At 37.5% G+C, this 20,070-nt stretch overlaps 1 protein-coding gene across 1 annotated transcript; it reads left to right on the top strand.

Annotated features, from left to right (window-relative positions):
• The first annotated feature begins 960 nt into the window (after nt 1–960).
• LOC148689544 (uncharacterized) lies at nt 961–3,696 on the top strand. The gene has a single exon (XM_088688494.1). The coding sequence runs from the start codon at nt 961–963 to the stop codon at nt 3,694–3,696; it is 2,736 nt and encodes a 911-aa protein (XP_088544620.1).
• Nucleotides 3,697–20,070: the final 16,374 nt, after the last annotated feature.

Genomic DNA, 20,070 nt, shown 5'->3' with positions numbered 1-20,070 from the left:
AACTTCACCTAATCGTTGGGAACTCACATCCATGAGTAGTTAAGATTGTTGGTCGCAATTATGTTAAGTAAATTCTTGGTATAAGTATCATGCGCTTTCATAGTTACGAATGCCTCGTCAACACCTATGATTTCCATAGAACCTAATGATCTTTGATTGTCTTCTATCATGCGCTTTCATATAGAAAACTTTTAAGGAATAATTTGATTGCAATGCGCTAATTCCATTCAATTCAATGACCTAAGGGAAATCTGAGAGTTAATTTAAGCGTACCTAATTAACTTGGGGTGTTGAGGTTCATAAATTCATCGAATAAGCAACTGGAGATTATTTTGTATGCAAGTATGCCATGTGTGGAGAAAAACCTCCTAGCCATCTCACCATCCATTTAATTCCACCAATTTCGTCAAAATCTGCCTATTTTACATATTTGTTTTGTTTGTTTGATTTTCGTCAAAAACCAAATCCCCAAGTGTCTTAGAGTGTCTAATTAGTTAGAATATGTTTTAGATTGTGTTTTTGAGTGTTTTGATTCAAGTTGTTACCCAAATTCGTCCAAATTAGTGAAAGTGCTCAAAACTGCCCAGAAAGTGTTTTTAAGGCTGTTTTGAGTGTTTTGGGGCTGTTTTGAGTCTTTGGGTTTGTTTTAGTGTTTTTATTGTTTAGTTTTGCATTCTTTAAGTCTAGTTTAGTGTTTTAACCTTTGTTTTACGTTTTTGAGTCAGTTTCCAAGTGATTTAGCAATCCCTCCTAATCCCCGGTTTAGAACGATCCCTACTTATTTATATGCTACAATTGTCAAAAGAGGGTTAATTTGTGTGTTAAGTTAATTTTCGCATCAAATTTTGGCGCCGTTGCCGGGGATTAGCAAAGTTTGCTAATCCCTTGGATTGTTATTTTCGTTTTTCTTATTAGATCAGATTCTTATGTTATTTTGTTTCTTGTTTTAGGTACTTGTTTATGACTCGGAGTTCTAATCCGGTTCACGAACATATTTTTGACTTTGACGACGATTTTGAGCGTGAGTTGAGATGTAAGAGGAAGAACCCGGAACCTAGTGAATCAAGTGCAAGTTCCGAGTCCGTTTCTGAATTTGAAGAGGAAGTGGAAGACATGGCAGCGGACAACCGAACAATCAAGGAGCTTTCCGCTTCGGGATTGGCCAATGCCGCACCCTTGTGCATCCAATACCCAAGGGCGGCTCAAGACAAGACTGCTGAGTTCGAATTGAAGTCAAGCCTGTTACATCACATTCCGAAGTACCATGGGCTGTCCATGGAAGATCCGAACAAGCACTTGAAGGAGTTTGAAGTCGTTTGCTCAAGCATGACTCCGGTGAACGTGGATGAGAGCATCTTGAAGATGAAGGCCTTTCCCTTTTCTCTCCAAGAGAAAGCGAAAGATTGGTTGTACGAGTTGGCTCCCGGAACGGTCACATCATGGGAGAGCATGAAACGAGCTTTCTTGGAGAAGTTTTTCCCAACTTCTCGAGTCATCGTCCTACGAAAAAGGATAAGTGGAATCCAACAAGATGAAGGTGAATCCTTTCCTACTTATTATGAACGTTTTAAATCTCTTGTTGCTTCATGTCCACAGCATCAAATGAAGGAGGAACTACTTCTACAATACTTTTACGAGGGACTTCTACCTATTGAACGTCAAATGCTAGATGCCTCAGCGGGAGGAGCATTGGTGGACAAGACCCCCACGGCTGCAAAGTCCTTGATTGCTAATCGAGCATTGAACGCTCAACAATACGAAGGCGTTGGACAGAGGAGTACCCCACGGCAACACCAAGTCAATGAGGTAAGTGTCATAACCGAACTTCAAAATCAAATGGCTAACCTTACTACGTTGCTTTCTCAGGTGGTGGAAGCTCCAAAAGTCAAAACCGTAGCTTCTTGTGGCGTATGCTCCATGCAAGAACACCCTACAGACAAGTGCCCACAATTAATCGAGAATGGAGGGTGGGAGACACTCAATGCCGTGGGATATGGCAACCAATACCAATCACGTGGTGATCCGTTCTCTAATACTTACAATCCCGGTTGGCGTGATCATCCGAATTTCAAATGGCGAGACCCCCAACAAGGTCAACAACAAAGCGGATTTAGGCAACAACCCCCGGGTTTCTATCAAAAGCCGTTGGCACCACCACAAGCCCAAGCACAACCTGCCCAAAGCAATGTAGGTAATTCAAGTGAAAATGATAAGATTTTTCAATTACTTACTACTTTGACGCAGGAAGTCCAAACTCAAAACAAAGAGAGGCAAATCCAAGACAAGAGGGTGGACAACTTGGAGAAGCAAGTGGGACAGATTGCCGAATTCATGGGGCAATTTCGTGAGCAAGGAAGGTTGCCTAGCTCAACAGTGGTCAATCCAAAAGGAGGTTTTGAAACCGCTAAGGCTATCACCTTGAGAAGTGGCAAACAAGTTGGAACGGCCTCACAACCCTCTAAATCAGCCCCAACGGAGGACGAAAAGTTGCAATTTGAGGAGGGGGAGCATGAGCAAGCCACGGCAAGGGTGGGAGACACCAAGCCGCAGCCACCCAAAGTACACCACTCGGCTTCTAAGGGTAAGGAGGTTCCAAATTCGATTATTTCTAATGTTATTCCTCCAAATGCACCCTTTCCTCGTAGATTCATGCAAACAAAGAAGGAGGAAGCTGAAAAGGACATCTTGGAGACATTTAGGAAAGTACAAGTCAATATACCACTTTTGGATGCAATTAAGCAAGTTCCAAGGTATGCTAAGTTTTTAAAAGAACTTTGCACTACTAGGAAGAAAATTTCGAACAAAGAGGTTGTAAAGGTAAGTGAAAATGTCTCAGCCATCTTGCAACGTAAATTGCCCCCTAAATGCAAAGATCCGGGTAGTTTTACAATTCCTTGTGTTATTGGCAATAATCGTTTTGAACATGCCATGCTAGACTTAGGTGCATCTATGAACCTAGGTGAGTTAAAAAATGATGGTGTGGTTATTCAATTAGCCGATAGATCTAATGCCTATCCAAAGGGTGTTTTGGAAGATGTTTTAGTGCAGGTTAATGATTTAATCTTTCCGGCTGATTTTTATGTACTTGAAATGGAAGACTCGGTTCATTCTCCACCCTTGCCACTCCTACTTGGAAGACCATTCATGAAAACAGCTCAAACAAAGATTGATGTGGCCAAGGGAGTATTAACAATGGAGTTTGGTGGTGATATAATTAAATTCAATGTTTATGACTCTATTAAGAAGCCTAATGATGTTCGTTCTTGTTTTGCCATTGATGTGCATATGGATATAGGGCAGGAACAATCCACACCTATCAAGAAGGATGCATCAAGAACCACCATTGAAGAGGGAATTGGAGTGGTTGCCCTAAAACCATCCAATCTGGCCGAGAGTAGCCATAGTGACTTTGTTGATATGGCTGCCACTTTTGAGCCTCCATCACAATATGTTTGTAAGTCTCCAACCCCAATTCCAATTCCCATTTCAACTAATACGGTGTTACCTTCTTTGGTGCAGGTACCCAATCGATTTCAAGGTGGTGGGAGCATTTACATGGACTTTAGGAACCAAAACACCACAATCTGGGAGGATCACTATCCCCTCCCTTTTATTGAGCCATGCTACGAACACTTTGGGAAGCATGCCGTGGAGGACAGATCCCTCCATGCCGTGGGTACTACTAGTGAAGCTTAACACGGCGTATTCGTCCGGCTGGAAGACGTTAAAGCAAGCGCTTCTTGGGAGGCAACCCATGTATTCGACAAGGAGAAGATGGAACTTCCATTCCAAACCCAGATTTGCGTTTCTAAACCCTTCTCCTTGCTGTTTATTTTCTCATGCTTAGTTGCTTATTATTTGTTTGCTTTTATGTGAGTCTTTGTGTGAAACATTGAGGACAATGTTTGATTTAAGTGTGGGGGGGGTAAACAAGTGTTTTTATGCAAAATTCGTGGGATTCTATCACCTATCACTTCTAATGTTGTTTCTCACTGTTTTTAAGTGTTTTTAGTGCATTTTAAGCTGTTTTGGTGTGTGTTGAAGTAAAAATCCGAAAATTTGAAAAAAATTTGAAAAAAAGTGTTTTGAAAAAGCCAAAAAGAGTTGTTTTTGTGTGTTTGTTTGTGTCTTAGGGTACCTTCCAACACAATGATGAGGATTTGGTTTTTAATGCATGACTGTTAAAGAGAGTTACAACAATGATGGACGTGTGATTTGCTCTTTGGTTTATGCTTGGTTGTAGTTATAGTTTACGAATTCACATGTAATCACAAATGATAAAAATCAGTTTTTGTAACATGCTTGAAGGAAGGAACTCAAACAAACGCTACATCCCTGAGAGACTTGAGCCTAAATGTTTATTTGGAGAGTTATTAATCTGTGCATTCTTGTTTTCTAAAGTCGTTGCATGATCTCATTATTCTTTCCTTGGTTGCTACTTAGAATGCGTTTCATCACTATAGTTCCAAATACTAGAACTCATACCCGTTTTATTCAAAGCATGAAATTGATTAGCATAACAAATAACAAGATGAAGTGGTGTAGTAGTCACCACCATAGCCAAATAGCCGAATACACCCTTGTCACTTGTATTGTAGGTTTAAACCCCTTTGAGCCTTATTTAGCCTATTTTCTTGTTAACCACATCATCCTTACCTAGCCTAGAATAGGACTTCCCATACCTTTGTTCTTCAAGTATAGTGGAGCATAATGTAGAAGGAATTCCTTTTGAGTGACATTTGTGCATAAAACGAGTGTGGGGGAAGGGATTTTGTGAGTGTGTGTGTGCCAAAGTCTTAAAAGGGGCACGAGAAAAGAAAGAAAAAAAAAAAAAACGAAAAGAAAAAAAAATTGTGAAAAAGAAGAAAAAAGGAGAAGAAAAGAAAGAAAAAGAGTGAAAATAAGTGAGAATGAACTCACAAGTGTTGATTGTTGAAGAAAGGGTCCAAAAAGTTTGAATATGGCCCTAAGTTTTGTGTGATTCCCCCTTGGGTGATCAAAGTTGACTTCTGCGTTATAAAGGGAATTCTAAGTGCCTAATTCAATACTTTGCTCACTATTGCTTTAAGAATGTTTGTTTCCTCTACCTTTCCTTGTTAACCAATACCTTAGCCCCGTTACAACCCTTAGACTTCTATCTTGATTGTTATGTATTTCAATATGTGGAGTTTAGAATTGGTTTGAGCATATGGTATCCCTGGTTCTCGTGTCTAGGTAGTAGCATTCCATTCATGAGATCATATACATACATGATAATAATTCCAGAAAATGCTTTTCTTGTTCTAAAATATGTGAGTGTTCGTCTACATGTTTACATCAATCTTCTCACATATACCTAGTGTAGGGAGTGTAGTTAGAAAATCTGTGTGAAAAATTGAGAGTACATCTAGTAAGGAATTGAGGGAATTCTCTAAGGCATGTTACTACATACAAAATGTTGTTTTAATTGATTAAATGCGAGCTAGTGAATGGTGACTATGATTAAGTATGCTCGAGGGTAAGGATTGCTTAAATCTATGTGAGTAGTGACCTTTAACATGTTATGTTTCATTGGAAATCCCTGAGGCAACGTTGGAAGGTTTAGAGTTATGTTTTGTTTCTTTTGTTTATTTGTTTTGCTCGAGGACTAGCAAACGATAAGTGTGGGGGAATTTGATAGAAGCATATTTAGGCGACTTAACTAGCTTATTCTTGTGCATTTGTGCTATTATTTCTTAGTTAATGTCGTATTACAACTCAATTTCGTGTGTTTGTAGGTCCTATGGGTTAAAGTATCAAGAAAGTGCATTTTGGTGCATTTTGGAGCTATTTTGGACACTAGGTGGTGAGCTTTCATGTGGGCTAACATGGATGGACGAATTTGGACTTCAAGAAGGTGGAAATGTGATAAGAAGAGGAAGGAACTAAGCTTTGGACAAAGTGGATAAGGAAAGTGCAAGAAAAGAGGAAACCTTATCCAAAACATTATCTAAACATTATCCAACCTTATCCAACATTATCTAATTATCCAAAACATTATCCAAACCTTATCTCATCTTATCTTATCCAAACCTTATCATGTCTTACTCCTAATTACATGGGGACCTAAATGGATCATTCTAGAACCTATTTCTAGAAGCATCCTAGTCTAGAAGGGCCAAATCTGCCACAAAACCTATTCTTTCTAGAAACCCTAGAAAAGTGGCGCCCAAACCTTTCTAGAAGGCTTTACCTTGCCTTGCAAGGCAAGCTACCCTCTCCCCTAAATCAGCCGCACCTTCCTAGGCCCAATCCCTTTGGGATTCTGAATTCCAAGGCCTAATCCTTGTGGATTTGGGTATACAAATCAGTTTATAGAACTATGTGGGCCAAAACCTTCTTCTAAGTGGATTTGAATCACCATGGCCGAATTCTAGGGCCCTAATCCACCAAATCAGCTAAGTAAACCCTAATCTAATAAACCCTAGGACTATATAAACATATTTTCAGCCACAAATTCGTACCACCCCCTTATGCTATTCAGAAACCCTTGTGCCGCACCTCCATTCTCCATTCTAAGCCTCCATAGACCTCCCTACACATCCATACATCTCTGCCGCACCCTTCCCACCATAATCAACCATCCTCCATCCCTCCAAACTAGAAAACACCATCCAAAACCACCAATTCCATCACCCTAACTTTGTGCCGCAGCAAGGAGGAGGAAGAGGAGCCAATCTGTGCATCGAATCCATCTTGGAATTGCTGAGCATTTAGGTGTATTCTTTCTTATGATTTCCATGTTTAAATTCAATACTTTTTGTTGTGCAAGCATGAGGAACTAATCCCCCCTTTGGCTAGGGGGGAATTTCGAAACCATGGTTATATTTGCATGATGATTTGATTACTTTCAGTTGTGATTTCATGAATGATGAATTCAATTTACTTATCTATTTTAATTAAAACTTGCTTATGTATATGAATTGAGAGTGCACGCTTGATTTGCATGCATAAACATGATGCTAGGATATGAGGGAACTTCACCTAATCGTTGGGAACTCACATCCATGAGTAGTTAAGATTGTTGGTCGCAATTATGTTAAGTAAATTCTTGGTATAAGTATCATGCGCTTTCATAGTTACGAATGCCTCGTCAACACCTATGATTTCCATAGAACCTAATGATCTTTGATTGTCTTTCTATCATGCGCTTTCATATAGAAAACTTTTAAGGAATAATTTGATTGCAATGCGCTAATTCCATTCAATTCAATGACCTAAGGGAAATCTGAGAGTTAATTTAAGCGTACCTAATTAACTTGGGGTGTTGAGGTTCATAAATTCATCGAATAAGCAACTGGAGATTATTTTGTATGCAAGTATGCCATGTGTGGAGAAAAACCTCCTAGCCATCTCACCATCCATTTAATTCCACCAATTTCGTCAAAATCTGCCTATTTTACATATTTGTTTTGTTTGTTTGATTTTCGTCAAAAACCAAATCCCCAAGTGTCTTAGAGTGTCTAATTAGTTAGAATATGTTTTAGATTGTGTTTTTGAGTGTTTTGATTCAAGTTGTTACCCAAATTCGTCCAAATTAGTGAAAGTGCTCAAAACTGCCCAGAAAGTGTTTTTAAGGCAGTTTTGAGTGTTTTGGGGCTGTTTTGAGTCTTTGGGTTTGTTTTAGTGTTTTTATTGTTTAGTTTTGCATTCTTTAAGTCTAGTTTAGTGTTTTAACCTTTGTTTTACGTTTTTGAGTCAGTTTCCAAGTGATTTAGCAATCCCTCCTAATCCCCGGTTTAGAACGATCCCTACTTATTTATATGCTACAATTGTCAAAAGAGGGTTAATTTGTGTGTTAAGTTAATTTTCAAGACTGGGTGCCTGAATCATCAATAACTTGTTAGTATAAACCGAAATTGAAATTGGAGGAGGTGGTGTACCTATGTCCTCCAACAAGAACTGAAGGATAAACACATCTTCTTTGAACGTTTCAGGAACTTTGCACTTGGACAAATTTGGTGTGAGGATTGTTTCTTGTCCTGTGTCATAAAATTCAACATCTTTGGGATTGTTTGTCTCAAGAACGTCCTCTTTGATGAATTCTTGATATTCCTTACTTTGCACCTTTGAAAGGGCTTCCAAGATGTCTTTTTCACTTTCTTCTTCCTTAGAAATCATGAACCTGCAAGAAATAGGGACATTGGGTGGAAAGGGGTTAGAAATAATTAAATTTGGAACAACCTTACTTGAATTGGATGGCGTAGGATCAATAGGTGCTTGTGGCAAAGGTGTTTCCACCCTTGCCGTGGGTTAGGTGTGTTCCTCTTCCTCAAATTGTAATCTTTCATCTTCCGTGTAATTTGATTTTCATGGTTTAGGTTCTGCTCCAACCTCCTTGCCACTTCTCAAGTTGATTTCCTTGGCAGTTTCAAATCCTCCCTTCGGATTTACAATGGTTGAACTAGGGAGTTTGCCTTGGTCACGAAATTGTCCTACGAACTCCGCTATCTGCCCAATTTGCTTTTCCAAGTGGTCCAACCTTTTGTCTTGATTTTCTTGCCCCTGATACAAATTGGTAAGTAACTTAAGAATTGTAGCATTATCTAAAGACGTACCTTGATGGTTTTGGGCAGATTGTGGTGGCTGCATAGGTGTTGTATAAAACTCCTCATATGGTTGCCAATATTCTCCTTGACTTGATTTTGTGAGCCCTGCACCAAAAAAATTAATTCATTAAGAATTTGATTATAATCTATTGAGGAACCTGAGTTTGGTTGGGCATATTGAATATGAGGTTATGGTGGCTGCATAGATCTTGAATAGAACTCCTCATATGGCTGCCAATATCCTTCTTGTTGAACATGTTGAGGTTCCCACCACATAGAGTTTGAATGATCACTCCAATCCAAATCGTAAGTATTGGAAAACACGTCGTTCCTTGATTGATTATGATCAAATGTACCAGCTCTTTGCATTTGGGACCTTTCCATGAGCTGTGACAAAAGAAAAGCATCATCAAGTGCCATGTTGTGCTTCTCTAGTACCTAAAATCAACAAAACAAAACAAAACACAAATCAGAAACTTAAAACTAAAATACATAAATAGAAACAAAGGGAAACAACGGGGGATTAGCAAAGTTGCTCATCCCCGGCAACGGCGCCAAAAATTTTGATGTGAAATATTCTAACACTCAAATTAAAACCCTCTTTTTGACAATTGTAGTATAGATATAAGTAGGGATTGTTCTAGGTCAGGGATTAGGAGGGATTGCTAATCTAAAGAAAACTGACTCAAAGATACAAAAATATGCTTAAAAACACTTAAATAAACTCAAAGACTCTTAACTAAACTTATTGATGCGAGATTTATAAGCACACAAATTAAACCCTCTTTTTATCAATTGTAGTGAAGAATGTAAGTAGGGATCGTTCTGGACCGGGCATTAGGAGGGATTGTTAATCACTTGGAAACTGACTCAAATACGTAAAAACAAGTTTAAAACACTATACTAGACTCAAAGAATGCACAACTAAACTTTAAAACACCAAAACAAACCAAAAGACTCAAAACAGCACCAAAACACTCAAAACTGCCTTAAAAACACAATCTGGGCAGTTTTGAACACTAGACACAACTTTGGACGAAAATTGGTTTTTACTTTGACCTAAGACACTTAAAAACACAAACTAAAGTGATTTCTAACTACTATGACTCAACAAAGTAAAGGGGGATTGGTTTTGGACGAATTTAAAAACAAAACAAACTTTTTAAATTAGAACGGATTGTAAAACGAATTTGATGGAATTGAATGGATGGGAAGCTAGCTAAGGGGTTCATCTCCACACATGTTATACTTGCATATAAAACGATTTCCAATTGCTTTTCAATAACTCATGAATTCTCAACGCCCCAAGTTAATTAGGTTCGCTTAAATTAACCTTCAGATTTTCCTAACGTTATTGAATTGGATGATTGCATACGACAACCCAAAACATTCCCCACAAGTCCCCTACATGATTGCATAATAGAGATACAAGCAAGAATCATTAAGTTCTATGAAAACCATAAGCATTGACGAAGCACTTGTTACTATGATTGCATGAAACTTATGCCAAGAATTTACTTAACACGATTGAGATCATCAACCTTTACTACTTGTGAATATAATTCCATAACGATTAGGTGAAATTTCCTTATATCCTAGCATCCAATTTATGCATGATAATTAAGCGTGCACTCTCAACCAACACACACAAATCAATGTAATTCCCATAGATAAGTAATTTGAATTCACAACTTATGAAACGCAATTAGAAGTAATCAAATCATATCGCAAGTATAAACATGTATTTCGAATCCCCCCCTAGCCAAGGGGCGGTTTAGTTCCTCATACGCACAAAACAAAGAGAATTGAAATTAAACATTGAAATCAAAGGAAAAGAAACACCTAGAAATTCCAGCGACGCGAACTCGAATTGCATGAACTTCCGAGCTTCCTTCTCCTCCTCCTTGGTGCGGCAAAGGTCTAGGGACAGGTTTAGAAAGGGATAATGCTTCCTAGGTGCGGCAGGTAAGGAGATAAGGTGATAAGGCTTCTAGAATGCCTTGCAAGGCAAGGGAAATCAGCTTTCTAGAAGTATTTGGGGCGCCACTTTTGTAGGAGATAAGATAAGGTTCCTAGAATCACGTTTTAAGGGCCAAATTTGTAGGGAAAAAGAGATAAGGGTGCGGCACCTTTGTAGGGATAATGTTAGGGCTTCTAGAAAGCCTAAAAACTAAGGGGATTTGGATAAAACCCACGGCAAAGATAGGATAGGGCATCTGATGCGAGATTTATACGCACACAAATTAAACCCTCTTTTCGTCAAATTGTAGTATATGTATAAGTAGGGATCGTTCTAGACCGGGGATTAGGAGGGATTGTTAACCACTTGGATTTGACTCAAAAACGTAAAATAACAATATGAAACACTATACTAGACTCAAAGAATGCAAAACTAAACTTTAAAACACTAAGACAAACCAAAAGACTCAAAACAACACAAACACACTCAAATCTGCCTAAAAACCACTTTCTGGGCAGATTTGAGCACAAACACAAATTTGGACGAAATTAAGTAATAACTTGACTCAAGAACGTAAAAACACAATATAAAACACTAAACTAACTCAAAGAATGTAAAACTAAACACTTAAAACATTAAAACAAACCAAAAGACTCAAACATCACCCAAAACACTCAAAACTGCCTTAAAATCACTTTCTGGGCAGTTTTGAGCACTTTGGTGAATTTGGACGAAATTGGGAAATAAAATGAATCAAAACACTTAAAAGCACAAACTAAATTGATTTCTAACTAAATTGGACATTAAAGTAAAGGGGGATTTAGATTTATACGAAAATTGAAATAACAAAACAAGTTAATAAACGAAACAGATTGTAAAACGAATTTGATGGAATGGAATGAATGGATGATAGAATGGCTAAGGGGTTCATCTCCATACATGTTATACTTGCATAATAAAATGATTTCCAATTGCATTTCAATAAACCATGAAACTCAACACCCCGGGTTAACCGTGATGCACTAATTAACCTTCAAATCTTCCTAACGTTATTGAATTGGATGGGTTAGCGCATACAACAATTCAAAACATTCCCCACAAGTCCTCAACATGAATGCATAGAAGAGATACAAGCAAGAATCATTACGCTCTATGAAAATTATAAGTGTTGACGAGGCATTCGTTACTGATAAGTCATATTTTGCATGCATGTATATCTTTCTTATTTGGCGTTTTTGTATTGTTTTTGGATTAAACTAGTTGCATTTTACATTGTTTGGTGTTAGTGTGCAGCCAAGTGTGTAATAAAATCAATTGGAAGGCAAATGAAGGAATGTGGTGCAATTCGGCCATATTGGGTGAATCTAAACAAGGAAAAAAGATTGAAGTCAGATTGGGTGGTTCCAACCCCAAAACATGCATTCACATGCATGTTCAAACACCTTGCCGAGCACTCCTTTGCATTTCCATCACCTTAATCCACTTCAACCTTGCAGAAATTCACATGCATGAGTCAATTAAAATAGCCACATGCTTGGACATTGTCCATTCCGTGCAGATTCCATGTTTTAACACCCAAAACATCCCTCACATGCATGTCCACAACCTGACCCGTGCATTCCATTTCCCTTCTTTACTTCATCTTTGCAGAAATCCACATGCTTGCACATTTCCCTTTTGTTATGCACCCATTATTTCAGAAATTCAACCCCCTTTGTCCATGCCGTGAGCTTTCTGCCCATTCCCAGAGTATTATAACCAGCTTGCAGACATTCCACATGTGTTTGGATTAAATAAATCACTTACTTGCAGATCATGTCCATGCTTTGCAGGTATCATGCCAGAAATCCACTAAAACAACCATTTTCATGCGATCCCAACTCTAATGCCCATACCGTGCACATTCATTCTCTTTTCAGAATTCCTTTCACATGGTCCATGTCAGTTTTCCACATGCATTTCTGATTGTTCTCCATCATTAGCACATTAAGAAATTCACCAAGGAACACTCACTCATCTCTCACTCGGATCAGATTGGAAACACACTCAATTGGCTCCATTTTTCTGTCCCTGATCCGCACACATTCTCTCCATTATACCATTACATTCCACTTTCTTTTCCTTGGACAGAAACTGTCCATATTCTATCCCTTTCCCATCCGCAAGTATTATTCATCATTCAGTCCATTTACACACCCATAACCTCTCACATTTCACTCCATTCCCTGTCAATTTCTGTCCTAAGGGCAGAAACCATTCAAACCAAACCAATCTACTTCATCCGCACCACATTTGGAGAAGCAACACCAAGGAACTCTTCAAGGAATTCAACATCAGTTTTACTTCAAGGGTTTCTTCTTATTAATTCTATGTTCATTCATGTTTCATATGTTTATGTTAAATCTTTTGTAAACATGAATTGTAACTAATCTTCCTCTAGGGATTCGATGTAACCTTGCAAAGTTTGCCATGTAATTAAGTTAGAATGCTCATTTTGTCCATCTATTTCTTGTTTCATTTTCTGTTTTAATGGTGACTTAGTATGTTGATTTTAATGTTTGATCATCATTTGAATTAATAACTAAGTTGTGTAGCCAAGATTAAAGCACACATCATGCATAATCTTGGTAGATATGTGAATGAATGAAGGGAGTGTTTAGCACACATCCTGCCGAATTACTCCCTTTGGTTTTATGAAAGTTTCTTGTACATTACATAATCTTGATTATGAACCAAAGTTGCACATCACAATTAGGTTCATGATTAGAGACATTTGATCAAATCCACACATCATATGGTTGATCATATCCAAGTGAAACAAACTCAAGAAATAGGTAGATGAATGAGTATAAACTAACTTGACAAACATGGACTTAGTTGAGCAATGGTGAAATCGAATCCCTAGTTTCATTTCCATTGATACTATCCCATTACATTAGTTGTTGATTCATTTATTTGTGTTTATTTCATATTCTCATGCTTTTAAGTAACAACAACAAATCTGCTCAATTTGATTAGTTTGATTCATTTCTTAGATTTCTTGCAAACAAGTAGTTACATAGGTCCAATTAGTCCCTGTGGATTCGACACCCTTACTTATGCCATTATACTAAACATATTCTAGCATTAGGAAGGAATATTACATCAACAGTTACTATGGATTGCATGAAACTTATGCCAAGAATTTGTTTAACGCGATTGTTTATAAGCAACCTCCACTACTTGTGAATATAAGTTCATAACGATTAGGTGAAACTTACTTATATTCTAGCGTCATATTCATGCATGAAAATTAAGCGCGCATTCTCAATAAACATACATAAATAAGTTATCAATCAAACGGTTAAACAAATTGAATCCACAACTTATGAAACGCAATTAGAAGTATTCAAATCAAAATGCAAGCATAAACATATATTTGAATCACCCCCTAACCAAGGGGGGTTTAGTTCCTCATGGTACAAAACAAAGAGAATCAAAGAAACACCTAAATATTCCAACAACTCAAACTTGAATTGTATGAACGTTTAGGCCCTCTTATCTTCCATTCCTCATTCGTACAAAACAAAGAGCATTGAAATTAAACATTGAAATCAAAGAAACACCTAAACATTCCAACAACTCAAACTTGAATTGTATGAACGTTTAGGCACTCTTCTCTTCCTCTTCGTTGTAGCACAAGGTCTAGGGATAGTTTGATGGTGTGAATGGTTTGGGGAGTGGTGGAGGAATGGAAGAGGAGTGGTGGAATATGGAAGGATGGTGTTTGGATTGTAAGGGAGAGCACGGCACAAGGGAGTTTTATGGTCTACATTTCTGCAATGGATGAGTGTTTATGAATGGAATGGATGGACTTGTGAAGGGCACGGCCCCAAGGGACCAATTTCTGTTGTGAAATCAATTGTGTATGAATGAGTATTTATAGGTGAAATGGGGGGAACATGACAGCTAGGTTGCATGTGCACATGTTGGTTGAATGATTATGAGTGCATGTGGCTGAAATAGCATGTGGAATGGCTGGAAATGCAAGGAGAAGGCATGTGCACGGTTTTGGGAGAGAATGGGAGTGCAAGTGGCTGCATTGTGGTGCAATGATGGAGGAACAATCTGAAAATGCAAGGTATGGCTGGAATGATTGTGTTTGTTTGAATGTGCATGTGATTAAATTAAAGGATGCAAAGTAAATAAATAATGAATGCATGTGTTGAATTATGAAGATGCATGTGCAATGAAGTGGAATGACAATCTGAAATGGGATAGGTACCCACGGCAATGATGATTTCTGGTGGTGTTTTGGGTGCATGTGGAATGAATGATTTCTTGGTGAGTGGATGCATGTGTTGATTAAAGGGGGAATGCCAAGGAAAAGCTAGAAATGCATGTGGAGTGGCTGCAAGGTGAATGAATAATGAAATGGGAAAGCATGTGCAAGGTTTTGGTGTGAATGATTGAATGTGCATGTGGCTGCAATGGAGGAGGAATCCTTCAATTTCGTCCATCCTCTTGGCTCCAAGCATATGATATCCATTCCAATCTCTAATTTGCTCCAAAAGGCTCCAAAAGGCATCCTTTTGCATACTTTGCCCTTAGAACCTGAAAACACACAAAAGAAGCATAAGGGACTAAAATAACTAAAGAAACATAACGTAAATGCACGAGAACAAGCCATTTAAGTCGCATGAATATGCTCCTATCAGCATCTAAGGCTTCTAGAAACCCTCCAAGATAAGGTAAAGTGCATGGCATCCCTATAGGATTAGGATAAGGTGTCCTAAAGTGTTTAGGACTCCTCTTTGTGGCTGAAAACCTTGTGCATTAGGATTAAGAAAGCTAATCCTTCTTCATCTTGGAATTCTTCTCCTTCTTGGACTTGGAAAGCTTCTTTGTTGCTTCACTTGAGACCATATGGATTTTGACTTTCCTTCATCAAGTAGGAAACCGTATTTGAGTAGGAATCTTCATTCTTCTAGGAATCCTAATTCAACTAGGAAACCCATTTTAACTAGGAATCCTAATTCAACTAGGAAACCCATCTTCACTAGGAATCCTAATTCAACTAGGAAACCCATCTTCTGTTGATGTATATTTCCTTCCTAATGCAAGAATATATTTAGTATAATGGCATAAGCAAGGGTGTCGAATCCACAGGGACTAATTGGACCTATGTAACTACTTGTTTGCAAGAAATCTAAGAAATGAATCAAACTAGTCTAAATAGGCAGATTTGAATCAAACTAATCAAACTATGCAGATTTGTTGTTTTAACTTGAAAGCATAAGAGTATGAAATAAACACAAATAAATGAATCAACAACTAATGTAATGGGATAGTATCAATGGAAATGAAACTAGGGATTCGATTTCACCATTGCTCAACTAAGTCCATGTTTGTCAAGTTAGTTTATACTCATCCATCTACCTATTTCTTGAGTTTGTTTCACTTGGATATGATCAACCATATGATGTGTGGATTTGATCAAATGTCTCTAATCATGAACCTAATTGTGATGTGCAACTTTGGTTCATAATCAAGATTATATAATGTACAAGAAACTTTCATAAAACCAAAGGGAGTAATTTGGCAGGATGTGTGCTAAACACTCCCTTCATTCATTCACATATCTACCAAGATTATGCATGATGTGTGCTTTAATCTTGGCTACACAACTTAGTGATTAATTCAAATGATGATCAAACATTAAAATCAACATACTAAGTCACCATTAAAACAGAAAATGAAACAAGAAATAGATGGACAAAATGAGCATTCTAACTTAATTACATGGCAAACTTTGCAAGGTTACATCGAATCCCTAGAGGAGGATTAGTTACAATTCATGTTTACACAAGATTTAACATAAACATACACAACATGAATGAACATAGAATGAAGTAGAAGGAACCCTTGAAGCAAAACTGATATTGAATTCCTTGAAGAGTGCCTTCGGTGTTGGAGCTCCCAAATGTGATTGTAAATGAGGGTGGAGAAACTAATGTCGAATGGTTTCTGTGAGTGGTGCATAATGGAGAGAAATGGACAGTTTCTGTGAGAGAGGGAGAGTGTCGAATCTAATGGAATGGAGAGGGGAAATAAGAGTGAATGATGGGCAGAAAATGGAGCAAAATGGTGTATGTAATGGAATGGATCCGAGATGGAGATTAGTGAGTGTTATGGACAGAAAATGGAGTGTAATAGGCTGTGTGTGATCCCCCCTGATCTGAGTCCGAAAATCCCTAAGTCTTGGTGCATTTCTGAATGAGTCTAATGATGGGGAGACAATCAGATTGGATCTTGGCTTTGTTTAACTCAGATGGCAGTGCATAAGTGATGGAATGATTGTGTTTCTGAGATAGTGGACGCATGGCATGGACAAGATCTGCAAGGATGTGTTTTGTTTAATCAAAATGCATGTGCAAAGTCTGCCACAAGGGAGTGGTGATGCGAGATTTTATACGCACACAAATTAAACCCTCTTTTCGTCAAATTGTAGTATAAGTATAAGTAGGGATCGTTCTGGACCGGGGATTAGGAGGGATTGTTAACCACTTGGATTTTACTCAAAAACGTAAAATAACAATATGAAACACTATACTAGACTCAAAGAATTCAAAACTAAACTTTAAAACACTAAGACAAACCAAAAGACTCAAAACAACACAAACACACTCAAATCTGCCTAAAAACCACTTTCTGGGCAGATTTGAGCACAAACACAAATTTGGACGAAATTAAGTAATAACTTGACTCAAGAACGTAAAAACACAATATAAAACACTAAACTAACTTAAAGAATGTAAAACTAAACACTTAAAACATTAAAACAAACCAAAAGACTCAAACATCACCCAAAACACTCAAAACTGCCTTAAAATCACTTTCTGGGCAGTTTTGAGCACTTTGGTGAATTTGGACGAATTTTGGGAAATAAATTGAATCAAAACACTTTAAAACATAAACTAAACAAAGTCTAAACACTAAAGAACAAGAAAGTAAAGGGGGGGTTAGGTTTTGACGAATTTAAACTAAAAGAACAGATTGTAAGTAAAAGCAAAATGTAAATGTGAATGTGTGATAGAATTGAATGGAATGAAGGCTAGCTAAGGGGTTCATCTCCATACATGTTATACTTGCATAATAAAATGATTTCCAATTGCATTTCAATAAACTATGATACTCAACACCCCAAGTTAACCGTGATGCACTAATTAACCTTCAAATCTTCCTAACGTTATTGAATTGGATGATGCATGCGACAATTCAAAACATTCCCCACAAGTCCTCAACATGAATGCATAGAAGAGGTACAAGCAAGAATCATTACGCTCTATGAAAATTATAAGTGTTGACGAGGCATTCGTTACTATGATTGCATGAAACTTATGCCAAGAATTTGTTTAACGCGATTGTTTATAAGCAACCTCCACTACTTGTGAATATAAGTTCGTAACTATTAGGTGAAACTCACTTATATTCTAGCGTCATATTCATGCATGAAAATTAAGCGCGCATTCTCAATAAACATACACAAATAAGTTATCAATCAAACGGTTAAACAAATTGAATCCACAACTTATGAAACGCAATTAGAAGTAATCAAATCAAAATGCAAGCATAAACATATATTTCGAATTCCCCCCTAGCCAAGGGGGGTTTAGTTGAATTTAAACATTGGAATCAAAGAAACACCTAAACATTCCAACAACTCAAACTTGAATTGTATGAACGTTTAGGCACTCTTCTCTTCCATTCCTCATACGTACAAAACAAAGAGTATTGAAATTAAACATTGAAATCAAAGAAACACCTAAACATTCCAACAACTCAAACTTGAATTGTATGAACGTTTAGGCACTCTTCTCTTCCTCTTCGTTGTAGCACAAGGTCTAAGGATAGTTTGATGGTGTGAATGGTTTGGGGAGTGGTTGGAGTGGCTGCAATGGAGGAGAAAAGTGTTTTGGTGGCTGCAATGAGGGTGTGGAGAGGTTTTGACGAATTTCTGGAATATGGAAGAGTGTATGAGAATGAATGAGAATGAATGCTTATTTATAGGTGAAATGGGGGAACATGACAGCTAGGAGGGAATGTGGCTGCATGTTTGAATGATTAAAGGATGCATGTGGGTTGAAATTGCATGTGCAATGAATATGTGGCTGCATGTGCAAGGGGACAATCTGAAAATGCATGTGAAAGCATGTGTTGGCTGCAATGATGAAATGGATGGGAGTGCATGTGGCTTAATTAATTAAAGGGAGTGCAAGTGCAATGTTTTAAAGGATGGAATGCATGTGAATATGATGGAAATCTGATATGGTGATGGGAGATGCATGTGGCTGATTTATGCATGTGAATGCATGTGGCTGCAATGGATTAGGAATCCTTCAATTTCGTCCATTCCTTTTGCTCCAAACATAAGCTATCCATTCCAAGTCCAATTTTGCTCCAAAATGCTCCAAAATGCATCTTTTTGCTTCCTTAGCCATATGAACCTAAAAACACACGAAAATGGCTTAAACGACTAAAACAACTATGAATTAACAATATAAATGCACGAAAACAAGCTAAGTAAGTCGCCTAAATATGCTTCTATCAAATTCCCCCACACTTATCTTTTGCTAGTCCTCGAGCAAAACAAAACAAAAGAAACCAAAAAAAAACAAAACGAACAAAACACAACCTATACCTTCCAACAATCGTCTCAGGGATTTCCAATGCACATGACAAGTTAAAAATCATTATTCCCACAGATTTTAGCCATCTTTACACTTAAGTACATTCTTACTCATAGTCACCACATACTAGTTCACAATTAAGCATTTAAAACCATGATTTGAATGTAGTAACATGCCTTTAGAGAATTCCCTCAATTCCTCACTAGATGTACTCTCGTTTTTCACACAGATTTTCTGACTACACTCCCTACACTAGGTATATGTGAGAAGATTGATGTAAACATGTAGACGAACACTCACATATGTTATAACAAGGAAAGCATTTTCTGGATTTATGATAATGACATGAATATGATTTCATGAATGGAATGCTACTACTTAGGATGAGAACCAGTGATTCCATAAGCTCATATCAATTCCAAACTCCACATTATTGAACACATAACGATCAAGATAGAAGCATAAGGGTTGAAACGGGGCTAAAGGTGTTTGGCTAACAAAGAAGGAATATGGAAAACAAAGGTTCTTAAAGAAATAGCGAGCAAAGCATTTGAATTAACTTAGAATTCACTTTTGAATGAAAACTCAACTTTTGAACAACAAGGGGGAACAAGCTCTTTTTTTTTCTTTCTTTCTTTCTTTCTTTTCTTTTCTGTTTTTTTTTTCTTTTTCATATGTTTTTCAGAATTTTTTCTTTTCTTTTGTCTCTCAAAACATACATAAACGCTTAAGAACAAAACATTCTCTCCCCCACACTCATTTTCTTTCATAATGTACTCAAAAGGAATTCATTTAAGTCATGCTCACTATCTTTTAAGAACAAGGGTGTGGACAGTCCTAAACTAGGCTAGGTTAGGATAATGTGGGTTAACAA

The sequence above is a fragment of the Pyrus communis genome, chromosome 17 (assembly GCF_041283825.1).
Source record: "Pyrus communis isolate YQ-2024b chromosome 17, ASM4128382v1, whole genome shotgun sequence".
In the NCBI taxonomy this organism is placed as follows: Eukaryota; Viridiplantae; Streptophyta; class Magnoliopsida; order Rosales; family Rosaceae; genus Pyrus; species Pyrus communis.
Note: the sequence above shows the minus strand (reverse complement) of the source record. Positions and strands in the feature narration are given on the sequence as shown.

Coding starts and splice junctions, on each gene's coding strand:
- LOC148689544 (XM_088688494.1), top strand. CDS start 961: ATGACTCGGAGTTCTAATCCGGTTCACGAACATATTTTTGACTTTGAC.